The sequence below is a fragment of the Colius striatus genome, unplaced genomic scaffold, assembly GCF_028858725.1.
Source record: "Colius striatus isolate bColStr4 unplaced genomic scaffold, bColStr4.1.hap1 scaffold_40, whole genome shotgun sequence".
Classification (NCBI taxonomy): Eukaryota; Metazoa; Chordata; class Aves; order Coliiformes; family Coliidae; genus Colius; species Colius striatus.
In genome coordinates this window covers 1,493,777-1,506,965 of record NW_026908523.1, presented here as the reverse complement: position 1 = coordinate 1,506,965, position 13,189 = coordinate 1,493,777, and the positions used below count along the sequence as shown (strand labels likewise).

At 56.4% G+C, this 13,189-nt stretch overlaps 1 protein-coding gene across 1 annotated transcript; it reads right to left on the bottom strand.

Annotated features, from left to right (window-relative positions):
• Window positions 1-6,290: 6,290 nt before the first annotated feature.
• LOC133629351 (inositol 1,4,5-trisphosphate receptor-interacting protein-like 1) lies at window positions 6,291-8,224 on the bottom strand. The gene has a single exon (XM_062020009.1). It carries the CDS (start codon window positions 8,222-8,224, stop codon window positions 6,695-6,697), a length of 1,530 nt encoding a protein of 509 aa, XP_061875993.1. The 3' UTR covers window positions 6,291-6,694.
• Window positions 8,225-13,189: the final 4,965 nt, after the last annotated feature.

The window sequence follows — 13,189 nt, the reverse complement described above, 5'->3', positions numbered from 1 at the left end:
CCTTATTTGATCCCTCAGAACCCCCCCAAACCCTACTTTTCTTCTCAAAACTCTACCAAAACCCCACTTTTTGCCACGTAAGTTCCCCAAAAACTGTCAGGTCTTTCTCCTGGAGCTGCTCTCCAGCAGATCCCCCCCAGCCTGTGCTGGTGCTGGGCTTGTTCCTCCCCAGCTGCAGGACTCTGCCCTTGCCCTTGGTGCCCCTCAGCAGGTTCCTCTGTGCCCAGCTCTAATAAGTTCATGCCAAGTGTCTTCTCCAGTTCAAGTCAGAAAAAGGGTTTTTTCTAAGCAGAATTTGTCATTTCTGGGGCAGGGGCATCTGTAGAAATAAGCCACTGAAAGTGAGCCAGCTGAAAATGAAGCCACTGGATAAAAACTGTGCAGTTGGCTCGTGCCTGAGGGAAGGCAGAGCACTGCTACTGGCTATTTGCAAAGTCCTTTTGTTACTGAGACTTGCCAAATCCACTTCTCTCCTTGTGAAACAACAGGTTCTGTTCCAGATACACTCCAGATGATATTCCAGATGGCTAGTTCAATGCAGATGTTCAGCTGTGAAGCTGCAGCTGCCAAAGGTATTTACTGCAACAAGTAACTCCAGCACCGAGGTGGATCTAATGTCAGTCCCTGCCAAACAGGAGCTTTTGAGCCCTACTTTGTCATGCTACTGTACTGCAGTGCTAAAGCCGCCCACTGGAGTCTGACAAGAGCTAATGACGAGATACAGGATTGATTCATTCCAATAGTTTTCCAGGCAAACAAGACATGTGAAGCAGCACACTGTGAAACGGAAACAAGGGTGATGGAGAACATCTGAGGGGAGAAGGAGTCCCCTGAGCTCTGACAGGAAAAGGAGATACTGGAGAGCGAGAGATGCAAACAAGGGAATAGAGAAGCCTACTGATAGAAGTCAACCAGCTCGCTGAGGAACAAGAAAGGCAGCATCAGCTCTGTGAAGCAAAGGCACTGTAGAGCTGTGTGACTGGAGTGACTGATGAAAGGCACCATCAGAACTGCCATATGGCTGGTTTCTCAGTGGCAGAGGTCTGTTTTCACTTGAGGCTGCTGCAGAGCTGTGAAAGCCCCTCTTCTTCTCCAAGAGAAGGGGAGGAAGTTCCTGAGTTCTCGCTGTCATCTTTTTGAAGTTCCTCTTCACATTTGCCTGGACATTAGTTTGGGAAACACCAGGGGATTTTTCTGACACAACTGAAAAGACTGCTTGTGGCATAGGCCTGGATTGTGAGACGGCACTTGGAGATGCCCAAAGCGTGGGGATGCCTCACACACACAACTGGGCACCTCACACACACAAATCCTTGGAGGGGACAAGCAGGAGGTGGGCAAATGCTGCCCTTGTGTTGGTCTGAGCAGGCTGGGAGGGGATGGGCTTGCAGGGCCCCCACCCTCTGCGACCCCTCAGGCCCCACAGGAGTGGAGGCCCCTCAGTGGCTGCTGCAGGACAGTTGGGGGGATAAGGAGAGCAAAATCCCCCTTGTGCAAACTGGTGGCCCCCGAGGGCTGGGGCTTCCCTTGAGCCCCCTGGCTGAGCCCATCTCCCTGCTCTCCCCCGGGGGAATCACCCCCCACACTCTCCTCCCCAGAAGGGTTTTACCCCCTTTAGGAGCCCTGGCCAGCAGCACACGCGGTGCTGCACCGCGGGGACGGGCCCTGGCACGTGCTTCCCACGCACCCGCAGCCACTGTGGGATTTGCTGGCACTGCCCCAACACCTCTGTCCTCACACAGCGCCCAGACAGGTCTCTTTCTTTGCTGTCCCCTCGGCCTTGGGGGCGTCTCCACTGGATGGTGCTGCTGAGAAAACCCAGTGCGGGCAATGAGGAGGCTGGGGGTGGGATCCCAGGGATGCTGCAGGACTCGCCGTAGCCCACAGCCGGGGCCAGGACAGCAAATCCAGCAGCAGCAGCAGACCCCAAACTGTGTCCTGCTTCCCCCCGAACCCTCACCAAGGATATGGGGCTGGTAGAGCCCAAATTAAAGATTGGATTCTGCTTTTAGCCCCATGATGACATCCCTGACACCTCCTCCCTGCCCCCTGCCATCCATTAACAGAGACCAGCGAGGAGCCCCCCTCCGCGGCCGAGGGGGCTGAGCCCCCAGGTCCTGGGGCTGGGTGTCCAGCCAGGGCTGGGCTGCTGAGGTGACCCCTTCCTGCAGGGCAGAGGGAGGGGAGCCAGGCCGTGCTGCAGGGACACCAGGAGGCAACGGGGCCTTTTGCTTTTTCTTTTGCATTTAATTTTGATGAACACTGTGTCAGTAACTCTCCACTTCAAAGGTTCCAGTGCACAGGTATTGCTGCACTTCTGCAGCACCGGTGCAGAGGCCAAGGAACTGTCAAACACAACAGGAAACTCATACAATCTTACAAAGTCCAACAACACTGTGTCCAAAGACACTGCTACAGCTACAGCTTCTACTGACTACTGCCTAAGCACTACTGCTGAGAACCTCCAGGGAAGGCGAGGGGCAGGACCCAGCCGTGCTCAGAGTCCTGCTGCTTAAGCCACTTTTCCCTGCAGAGACTGCAGGAGCTGCTGGATCCAATTAACGAAATCCAGCAGCTTCTGGAGTGGGAATGAGCAGGACTCAGTCCCTGCTGCTGTTGCCAGGGCTGAGCCTTGTGATGGCCTCTGTGGCCGGGCGAGTGTCGCAGCACTTCCTCCTGAGCGAATCCGTGACTGGACCCAGTTGAAGAAGTGCTGGGTGGAGGTGTAGACCCCAGGCTGCTTTGCTCTGGCACAGCCTTTCCCCCAGCTGGTCAGGCCCACGAGCCAGAAGAAGTTGGCGTGTGGAGCTCTGCAGACGAGCGGGCCCCCGCTGTCACCCTGCAGCACAGGACAGAGGGTGAGGGGGGTGTTGGGGAGCCCCAGCAGTGTGAGGGTGATGCTGGGAAGCCCCAGCAGGGTGAGGGGGGTGTTGGGGAGCCCCAGCAGGGTGAGGGGAGTGTTGGGGAGCCCCAGCAGCCCCACGTGGGCCAGGGCTGCGGGTGCTGCCAGGGCTGGCCCGTGGCTGCTCCTACCTGGCAGGTGTCGATGCCGCCCCGCGGGTAGCCAGCACACAGGTTGTAGCTGCGCACGGCCCCTCCGTACCACTCGCTGCTGTTGCAGAGCTTGACATTGATGAGGCGGACCTTGGCCTCCTGCAGCACGTCGGATGTTTCTGCAGCTGTGAGCATGGCAAAGAATTAGCCCCCAGCAGCTCTGGGCCACTTCCCCTCCCCTGTCTGGCCAGAGCCCTTCCCTGAGCCTTGGCTTTGCACCCCCAAAGAGGCACTCGACCCTTGTCTGATTTTAGGCCATGGCTCAGAATCATAGAATCCCAGATGCTGGGGTTGGAAGGGACCTCTAAACATTATCTAGTCTGACCCCTCTGCTCAAGCAGATTCCTCTAGATCAGGTCACACGGGAACGTGTCCAGGAGGGTTTGCAAGACCTCCAAGGAAGGAGCCTCCACGCCCTCCCTGGGCAGCCAGGGCCAGGGCTCCCTCATCTAAAGAGCAAAAAACCATCCCAGGTCCTGCAGCCTTTCCTGACGGGAAAGTCCCCTCAGCATGGCGGCAGCCTGAGGTAGCTCAGGCCCCTGCCTGCAGCCTGAGCCCGGCCCTCGGGCAGCCCGAGCCGTCTCCCCAGGCTCGCCCCAGGCACACAGGCGCTTTCCCGGGGGCACTCACAGCCTTCTGCGGTGTATCCCCAGCCAGCGACGCGGCAGTCTGTGAGCTGCGACACCACCACGTCGGAGAAGTGAGTCACACAGGCCAGCTGCACGTAGTCGCTGCACTGCACGGGCTCGTCCAGCTCCAGCAGGGCGATGTCGTTCTCGAAGGCGCCGCTGCGGTAGCTCTCGTGGATCAGCAGCCGCTTGCTCTTGCGCACTTGGGCCTCGGGGCCCAGCTCAGACAGCCGGGTGGCCCCGAACACCATGCGCCACGTCGGGACATTCCTGGGGGGCAGATGGGGAGCAGAGGGCTCAGAGGGAGCCCAGCAGTTCCCTGCCTCCAGCTCGCCGAGGGAGAGGCCAGGTGCCCCGCGAGCCCCGAGCTGCAGGAATGGCACCAGCCCAGCCCGTGCCGAGCACGGGACGGGAACTCTGCCAGTGCTGGGGGCACGGCCCTGCCCTGCTCCTACTCACCTGTACTTGTCAAAGCAGTGTCCTGCGGTCAGGACCCACCGGGGATGGATGAGGGAGCCTCCGCAGATGTGCCCGCTGCCCGCTGCCCCGGGAAGCTGGATGCTGACGATCCAGGGCCAGGCTCCCGGGGAGGCATCGCTGCCGCCCACGACGCGCAACACCCCGTGGTGCTCAGCCAAGGGCCGGGTCCCGCAGCTTCTCCTGTCACCAGAAAGTCACGAGTGTCCTGCTGGAGGGCTGGCTGCTGCTGGGGCTGCAGGGCAGCCGTCTGCCCTCCCCACCGGGCAGCGCACGGACAGCGGGGCCGGGGAACCCTGCGCCCCGGCTTCTGCCTTTGCCCCGCAGACGAGTGGTGCCAGCAGCCCGGCTCCCAGCTCCTGGGCTTTGGGAAGCTGTGGCAGGGTCATGGGGAACCAGTGAAGCCCATCATCTCATCGAATCACACAGTCACAGAATGGTGGGGGTTGGAAGGGACCTTTAGAGATCATCCGGTCCAACCCCCCTGCAGAAGCAGCTCCCACCTTGATCAGGTCACACAGGAGGATCTTGAAGCCCTCCAAGGAAGGAGCCTCCACACCCTCCCTGGGCAGCCTGGGCCAGGGCTCCCTCACCTCACAGAAAAAACTGCTGCCCCAACCTCCTTACGCCCACCCTTTAGATGTTTGTAACTATTAAGAAGATGCCCCCTCAGCCTCCTCTTTTCTGCCCAAGCTCCCTCCCAGAGCCACTTACCCACAGCTTTGCACTGAGGCACTCACAGGCCAGCAGCACAGGCCCAGCAGGACCAGGACAATCAGAACTTTCATCACGCTGACAGCACGTGGCAGCTCCAAGAGCCAAGGGCACGTCACCCCCAGCGCTGTGTCTGATGCCGTAGTGCTGATAGTGCCTGGAAAGCCTCGGCCGGGGCGCTGATGTCACAGAGCTGCTGGTTCCAGGGGGATTCTGTGTGGGGCACCACGAGGGGCCCGAGCTGGGGGGAGGCAGAAGCAGGGGTGGACACCTGAGGTCACACCACGCTCAAAAAGCCCCTTTTCCTCCTCTTTGCTCTTGGTCAAAATTGGTTTGGGAGCAGCATGACTTGTCAGAGAGCCGAGATCTGGGTTGTAGCCGCAACCCCAAATCTCCAGGGTGCTGTTTGGCTGCGCACAAGGGCCAAAGGCCTGTGTGTGTACTGCCTGCAGGAGGGAAATGCCACTTGGCTTTCCCTGGCTCTCGGTACCACCTCCTGTCCTCTCAGGATCCAGCATTTGGTCAGCAGAGAGCCTCAGCAAAGTTGTTTCACCTTAACTGCGGTGGGATGAGGACGAGGCACAGGAGGGGGTCCTGTTCTCAGGGACTTGTAAGGGTTACTGGGTAGCTGAGTAGTTGTCGTGTGCAGTGTTCAGCGGCTTCACCGCCCCAGAGCTCCAGTAAGTTCAGTCAGTGGTGGCTACAGAGTGATGTCACTTGACTAGCCAACAGCTATGTTGGGTGACTTGGACCCTGGTCTTTTTGGATTGCAGTGGGAACTCAGGCAGCTGACACAGCCCCTGTATTTACATGCTCACTGACTCACAGCGTCAGTAAGCACCAGGGGACATCCCACTAGGCTCATCCCAAAGCAGCCTCCATTGCTCCTTCCCTTGATGAAAAGCTGAGCCTTCCTTTTCTGGTAAATAAGCCAGTCATTGCACGGTTACTGAGCCCCTCTCACTTGCTGGCAGAATTTGCAAGCCTGGGACCTAGGACTTCCCTGAGAGATGTGACAGTTTCCCTGGCTCTCTCATCACAAGGGTGATGGAGAACATCTGAGGGGAGAAGGAGTCCCCTGACCTCTGACAGGAAAAGGAGATACTGGAGAGAGAGAGATGCAAACAAGGGAATAGAGAAACGTACTGATAGAAGTCAACCAGCTCGCTGAGGAACAAGAAAGGCAGCATCAGCTCTGTGAAGCAAAGGCACTGTAGAGCTTTGTGACTGGAGTGACTGATGAAAGGCACCATCAGAACTGCCATATGGCTGGTTTCTCAGTGGCAGAGGCCTGTTTTCACTTGAGGCTGCTGCAGAGCTGTGAAAGCCCCTCTTCTTCTCCAAGAGAAGGGGAGGAAGTTCCTGAGTTCTCGCTGTCATCTTTTTGAAGTTACAGCCTGCTTAGGAACAGCACGTGAGTCTCCTTCTCTGGAGACATTCCAAACCCACCTGGACGAGTTCCTGTGTGACCTACTCTAGGTGGTCCTGCTCTGGCAGAGGGGTTGAACTAGATGATCTTTTGAGGTCCCTTCCAAACCTTAAGGTGCTGTGATTGTGCTGAATGCTCCCTGCCTCTGGGCAGCCCAGAAGCCAGTAGCCTGGACCTGCGTTCCCCACAGAGGGACACACGGACGCTCACAGGCCGGGCCTTTGTTCAAACAACCGTTTACTCAACTACTTCTTCAAACAAGCAACTATGTACAAGGTCAAGCTCCCAGAGACACCTCAGGGAGCGAGAGCAATCGCTAATGGGAAGTGCTGAGTCTCTCTTGCCAGGCTCCTGGCAATGGCCCCTTCAGCTGCATCGGCTCCCACTCCCCTCAGCTCTCTGCCTCAAGACCTCTTTCATCCTCACGGAAGAGCCGTCTTGTGAGCCGATCTTGCAGCTGCTCACAGTCACGCAGTGCCTCGGCGTGGGCAGCCGTATCGTCTGTCAGGTGCTGGAAGAGGTTGATGGGTTTGGCCTCTCGGAAGGCAGGAGGCAAGACGATCTCCTCGGGCACGTTGTGGTTGCCAAAAAAGAAGTGGTTGAGGCGCTTCTCCTCCACTCTGCGGCGCAGGTACCGCATGATTTCCTTCAGGTGCGGCAGCAGATACCTCCTGCGCCAGTCTGACAGGGGAGTGGTGGTCAGGAGGTGCATCACAACCGTCTTGATGATATAGGTGGAAAAGCCCGTTCCTGGCACCATGCGAGCGCAGAGCTGCAGGCAGTTGAGGTGGTAGCTGCCAGGCGGGGCGTTCCTGGCCACGTGCCTGAAGAACTTGGCCTCTGCCACAGCGCAGGTCTCAGGCCACGTCGTGCTTGGGGTGAAGAAACCTGCTGCAGTCTGGCTGCTCACAAAGATGTCTGAGTCACCTTGCTGCACGCCAAAAAGCAGCTTGACAAAGAGAGGTCCTCGGGAGGCGTTTGACAGCTTCAGCTTGCAGGAGTGTCTGGAGAGCTGCAGCTGCATCCGGTAGCGGCGAGACTGAGGCAGCTCCCCCCAGGCTGACATCACCAAGTTCTGGAACCAGAGGGCAGTTTTATGAACATCGAGGTAAGGGCCAGTGCAGAGGGTGTCGAGGACACTGGGACCCTGATTCCTCCTCCATGGCTCCTCAGGGTAGTGGAGGAAGCACGGCGCGTCTCCTGCCGGCTCCTCTGCGCTGCAGGTGCACTCCGGGGACACACGGACGCAGAAGTTCTTTCCCGGCAGTTCGTGTGCAAAGTCTGGCTCCAGGTGGAAGGAGTAGCCATGGGGGGCCTTCAGGGGCACGAGCATGCGGTATGTGACGTCGCTGTCGCAAGGATTCCAGCCTTCGAAGGCGCTGCCCACGCCGATGGCTGGCTGCAGCTCCGGGGAGGAACTGTTGGCCAAGTGCCCTTGCAATAAACGGAGGAGATCACCCAGCAGCTCCTGCACCGTGCTGCTGGTGTAGCACAGACTGAGCACTGTCCACTGGATGCGCCTCTCATAAATCAAAGCGTGGTGCCTCTCTTCGACAGTTTCTCCTTCGCTTTCTACCTCCTGGCAGTGTGTGTCACTGCCTGAGCTCTCCTCACTGCTGCTGTCGTCTGTGTCAGGGCTCCTTCTCCTGGTCCACCAGTACAGTCCCAAGAGCAGGACCAGGACTGCAGCAACGATCAGGTCTTCCCAGGAAATGACGGGCTGCCTCGGCTGCCTCAGCGGCACCAGGAAACTGGAGTTGATGCCACTCAAATATTTGAGCCACTCAAATATTTCTCTCGCCTGCTGGATCAGCTGCTCTTCTGTCGGCTTCAACACGGCCTCGTTCATCCTGGCGTAACACTGCTGTGCCTCTAGGATGAAGAGCGACAGCAGATTGGCGAAAAAGCGCACGAGCGCCATGATCTGCAGGGAGAGAGAGCGAATGGGTTCAGTGGGGTGGGAGGGAGGGAGCTGGCAGCGGGGAAAACAGGGGCCAGGAGCGGGGGCCGGTTGGAGAGGGGCCGAGGCAGGCGGGAGGCACAAGGGCTGTGCCAGCCCTGCCGGCGGCTGGGCCCTGGGTGCCGGGGCAGAGCGCAGCCTGCCGCCGTCCCCCTCCTCCTGCCGCCTGCGCGCTCACCGCTGTCCCATCGCGTACTGGGCCCGTGCTGCCCCTGGTGCCCCTTTATAGCCGCCCCCCGCTGGCACGGCCTCTGATGTCACAGACACCCCACAGCTGCCCCCCACACCCACAGAGGACTGACCCATCCTGACCTCTACTCAGTACAATCAGAGGCTGACAAACTGGGCGACCGCGAGAGGCACAAACTGGGCGACCGTGGTGTTCCTTTTGGAAGCCATAGCACCGAGGAGAAAAGAGAACCGAGGGTCTCTTGAAAGAACATTGGAATGGTCTGTGTCATAAATGCAGCCCTTCAGTACCCGTGAGTATAAGGTTGGCACTGTGACGTTAATAAAGCGATGTAACTCCTGTGAACGGTGTGTCAAATGGGCCTGTTCACAGCAGCTTGTAGATTCCCCGTCACTTCACATGGATTGAATCTTTTTCAGTACAAAACCAGGGTTTCTTTTGTAGTCTGGACGTATTTCAGACACATTATTGCATGTACATGACTGGTATTGCCTAAGAGAGTGTGAGTGGTGAATCCCCAAACAAGGCATGCAGAAGAACTGTGGGGAAGGATTTCTTCCCTGTGAGGCTGCCCAGATGGGTTGTGGAGTCTCCTTCTCTGGAGACATTCAGGGCCCACCTGGGTGAGTTCCTGTGGGATGGGTAGGTCACTGTTGGACAGACACAGCTGAGCCATGTGAAAGAGAATGCTCAACATGAAGAATATGGTAAGTAAGGAATGGAGTGAAGTGCCAGAGGCACGGAGTTGCTGACATTGGTGGTTGTCGTGGTTTGGCCCAGCCAGCCCAGCAGCACCACGACAGTCTCTTGCTCGGAGCCTCCATCCACCCCCACCCTTGTTAGGATGGCAGAGGCCCAGCGAAATGGGAGTAAAAAGATCACCAAGGTTGTTGTGGATGGAGACAAGGGCAGGGAGGGCACGCTGCCAGTTACAGTTCTGGGTAAAACAGACTCCAGTGCTCGACTGAGAGAGGAAAGGAGGAAAGGTTATTCTACAAGAAACAGAATGGAATAAAAGCAAAAAGGGAGCAGGATGGTGAGAAAATTACAACCAGAGCTTTAAGATCTCCCTCCCCCAGCCCTCCTTTCTTCCCAGGCCCAGCTCACTGCTCCCCAGATCTCTCCCTCCTCCCCCCTCAGCGGCTCAGGGGAGCAGGGAATGGGAGATGTGCTCAGTCTCTCATAGATGGGCTCTGCCACTTCTCTCTGCTCAGATGAGGACAACTCCTGGCATTCTTCCCTGCTCCAACACGGGGTCCCTCCCCCGGGACACAGTCCTTATCCAACTTCTCTAGTGTGGGTTGCTCCCAACAGCCGCGGCTTCTGCCCATACAGGGTCCATCACACGGGACACAGTCCTTGGGGAATGTCTCTGGTGTGGATTCTTCACCAGGGTTGCAGTTTCTGCAGTTACAGGGTCCCTCTCTCGGGACAAGGCCTCTTCTGGGCATAAGTTGAATGAGCTGCTTTGTCATGGGTTCCTCCCCACAGTTACAGCTGTGGATATTGGGTCCCTTCCTCGGGACACAGCCGGCTCCTGCCATAGTCACTGTCCCTGGCTCGGGGCCTTTAATGAAGTGAATCGCTGCCCCTGGTCCAGGGTCAGCTTTAGCAAAATGAGTCTCTGCCCCTGATGCAGGGTCTTTAAAGAAATGAAAATAAACCTCAGCGTCACCAGGTCTCTCCATAGAATGCCGGGGAGTCTCTGCTGCAGCACACCTCCTCCTCTCTTTCATCACTGACCTTGGAGTCCATATGGTTGTTCCTCTCACTGTTCCTACTCCTTGCAGCAGTTCCACCAGCCAGAAGAAGAAGAAAGGGCAGAAGAAGGAAGAAGATGGAGGAAGAAACTTCCTCTGCCTTCTTAAAAAGTGATGGTGGAGGCATCTCATTGGCTCAGCCCCAGCAGTGGGTCTGGCTCAGAGCAGGGGAGAGTTGTGAGCAACTTCTTACAGGAGCCACCTTTACAGCCCCTTCCCCCTTACCAGAAAAGGCTGTCATGGCAAACCATGACACCCGCTCAGCCTTTGTGCTGTGTTCCACTAAAGACAGTGTTTCCATCAAGCCAGCATGATGAGAAAGCTGTAAGCCAGTACCTTAGAGCTTCTTCCTAGATGATGTGCATCTTACCTAGGAAGTATTTGGTTGAGAAATAATGTTGAGCAAGTTCTTACCACAAAAGTCATTGGAGGATGTGTTTATTTACACAGCCACAGCAGGTGGGCTGGTCTTTAAAGAAAGGCAACATTGCAGGAGCTGTACCTGCTATGGCTCAGCCTGGTGTGCTGCACATTTGGTGGGAGGTAAGAGAAACCAAAACATGAACCAGTTGATGTTTAACATAGTGCAGACTCATCTGGGAGAGAAGATTTAGCGGCTTGTTATCACCAGATTGAACAGGAATTGTTTTACAAATGACCTAACCAAAAAGAGAACATGCCTAGTTCTTGGCCAGGTGTGAAATCCACTTGACCAGGCCCACGCCACTGTTTGTGGAGCTCTATGAAATCAATGATAGCCTCATGTTGGCAGCTGGAATGCTGTGTGTGTACTTCACAGCAACACACAGAGTCACAGAAAGAATGGACGTGAAATAAGGGAATCTGTCAGTAGCTGAGCTGATGCTCTTCACATCTAAAGGAATTCTCACATTCACTTGAAAGGCAACAGTCACCTGGCAATGATGATGTCACAGTGTCATCACCCAGGAGCAATGATATCACCTGAGAATGATGATACCACAGTGCCAGCACCTGGCAACGAATGTGTCCCCTAACAGCAGTGGTGTCAGCTGAGAATGATGACATCACAGTGCCCAGGAGAGTATAAAAGGGGGGTCCTCCCAGGTCCTGCTGCCAGATTTGGCCTGGGCAGCCACCTGAGAGGAAGCTCTTGATGGGGCTGAGGGAGGAAGGCAAGCCAGAGGCTGGAGGTTCGCAGCTGCTCCTGGCTAAGCCACTTTCCAAGCTCATCTGAGGGACAAGGAATCTTCTTCAGCTGCAGAGCAGGAGCCAGAACACAGGACTGCCTTCTGGAGGGGCATTGCAGAGCTCACCATCCTCATCCCCTGTGGAGCAAGGGGCAGCAGCCGTAAGCAATAGGGGTCCTGATGCTTTGGAGCACTCACTGCCAGGCGTGGGATGGATTCTTGTCCCCAAGGTCGATCAGGCCTGGGGCATTTGGCCACTCAGGGAAGCCCCAGAGATGGCTCTAGGTTGAGGGAGAAGAGAGGCTTGTGCATCTCGTGGGAGGCATGAGCAGCCCGTGGGACCAGGAGGCAGGTCTGCTCACATGCTCAGGGAGTAGCCGATCGCCAGCACTGGGGTCAGGAAGGAATTTTCCCCTGGGGCACGTTGGCACAGGTCCCCAGGGGTTTTTTGCCTTCCTCTGCAGCATTCAGCATGACTGCTTAAGTGTCAGGGCTCCTTTGGTCCATTTGGGCTGGGCTACTGCCCGCTGTCGTGCACCACCAAGGCAGCCTCTCGTGCCCTCCAGCTGACAGGAGGAAGGCTTTTTTTCCCCAAGGTGGACTAGCAAGTGTCCCTGGGTTTTTTTTTTTTTTGCCTTCCTCTGCAGCACTGAGCATAGCCTTTAGCTCCTTTGAGCCATTTTTTGGCAAGTACCTACATCTGCTGCTCCACAACAGTGGCCCTGGTGCCCACATCCAGGGGGAGGAAGCTTTCTATACACTTCTTGTGGGCCATCCTCAGGGCTTGCTTCTCATCTGCTGTGGCACTGAGCACAGCCCCTTGTCAGGGCTCCTCTGGCCCATTTTGGTTTCTTGCCTGCTGCTCTTGCACCTCCAGCCTCTTCTCCAGCCTGGAGAACACTCTTGTGCATTTTGCACTTTCTGGCCTCCATCCTAAAATCATTTGCAGCAAAACTGTGTGCTGGGCAATATTTTCTCTCTTCTCTGTCAAACCTCCTCATTGCTTTTGGATGGTGATGGTCTCTCGGCCATGCTGGAAGCCTTCATGTTCCAGGGGCATCTGGTGGTGTTGCTCTCAGCTTCAGATGCTTTGGGCCCAAGACTTGCTGGGCTGAGTCTTGCTGGAGAGCTCCCATGCTTGCTGCTGGCAGGGGAGCAGGCTGCAAAGGGAAGCAAGCCCAGCTGGATCTCCCATTCAGAGCCTGCCCACCTGCTTGGTGGCATGCAGCACCTTGCAGCCTGGCATAACTGTGTCTGCTCTGACTTCCACCACTCCCTTTCACATCCTGGGCTCTTACCAAGCTTCTTTTGCTGTGTTTGAGGTCCTGCCCGGTGGCAGAGACCACATGGCATCAGTCAGCAGCTGGGAGGAATGTGCCTCTTAACCAGGAGATGAGATCTGAGTGTATCCCTGCTTTCTCTTTTGCTTTGGAATATTCCTTGATCACTATCATCTGACTTTCACCATCTGGAATGCACCAAGCCAAAGCAGCTCTGCTAGCAATGTGCATACCCATCTGCATGGCAGCTCTCCTCATCTGCTTGTGCTGCTTAGGGACAGAAAAGATGTGAAGGAAGATTTTTTGGTGTCTCTTTCATTGCACCTGACCTGTGAGAAGTGAGATGAAGAAACATGGTGTTGATTGGAGAGAGCTGGGCTTCCTCCCCAGAAAAACTGGCCATCACTGCAGTTTGTTGGAGTCTATTAACTGACAACCTCCATCCCTTTGGTTTGGGAGTCATTGTTGAAGCTTGATGGTGGGTCTGGAACAATGACAGGATCTTCAGCCAAGCACCCAGGGAAGGG

Bases quoted from the DNA above. Each gene is read 5' to 3' on its own strand.
- LOC133629351 (XM_062020009.1), bottom strand. From the start codon at position 8,224: ATGGCGCTCGTGCGCTTTTTCGCCAATCTGCTGTCGCTCTTCATCCTA.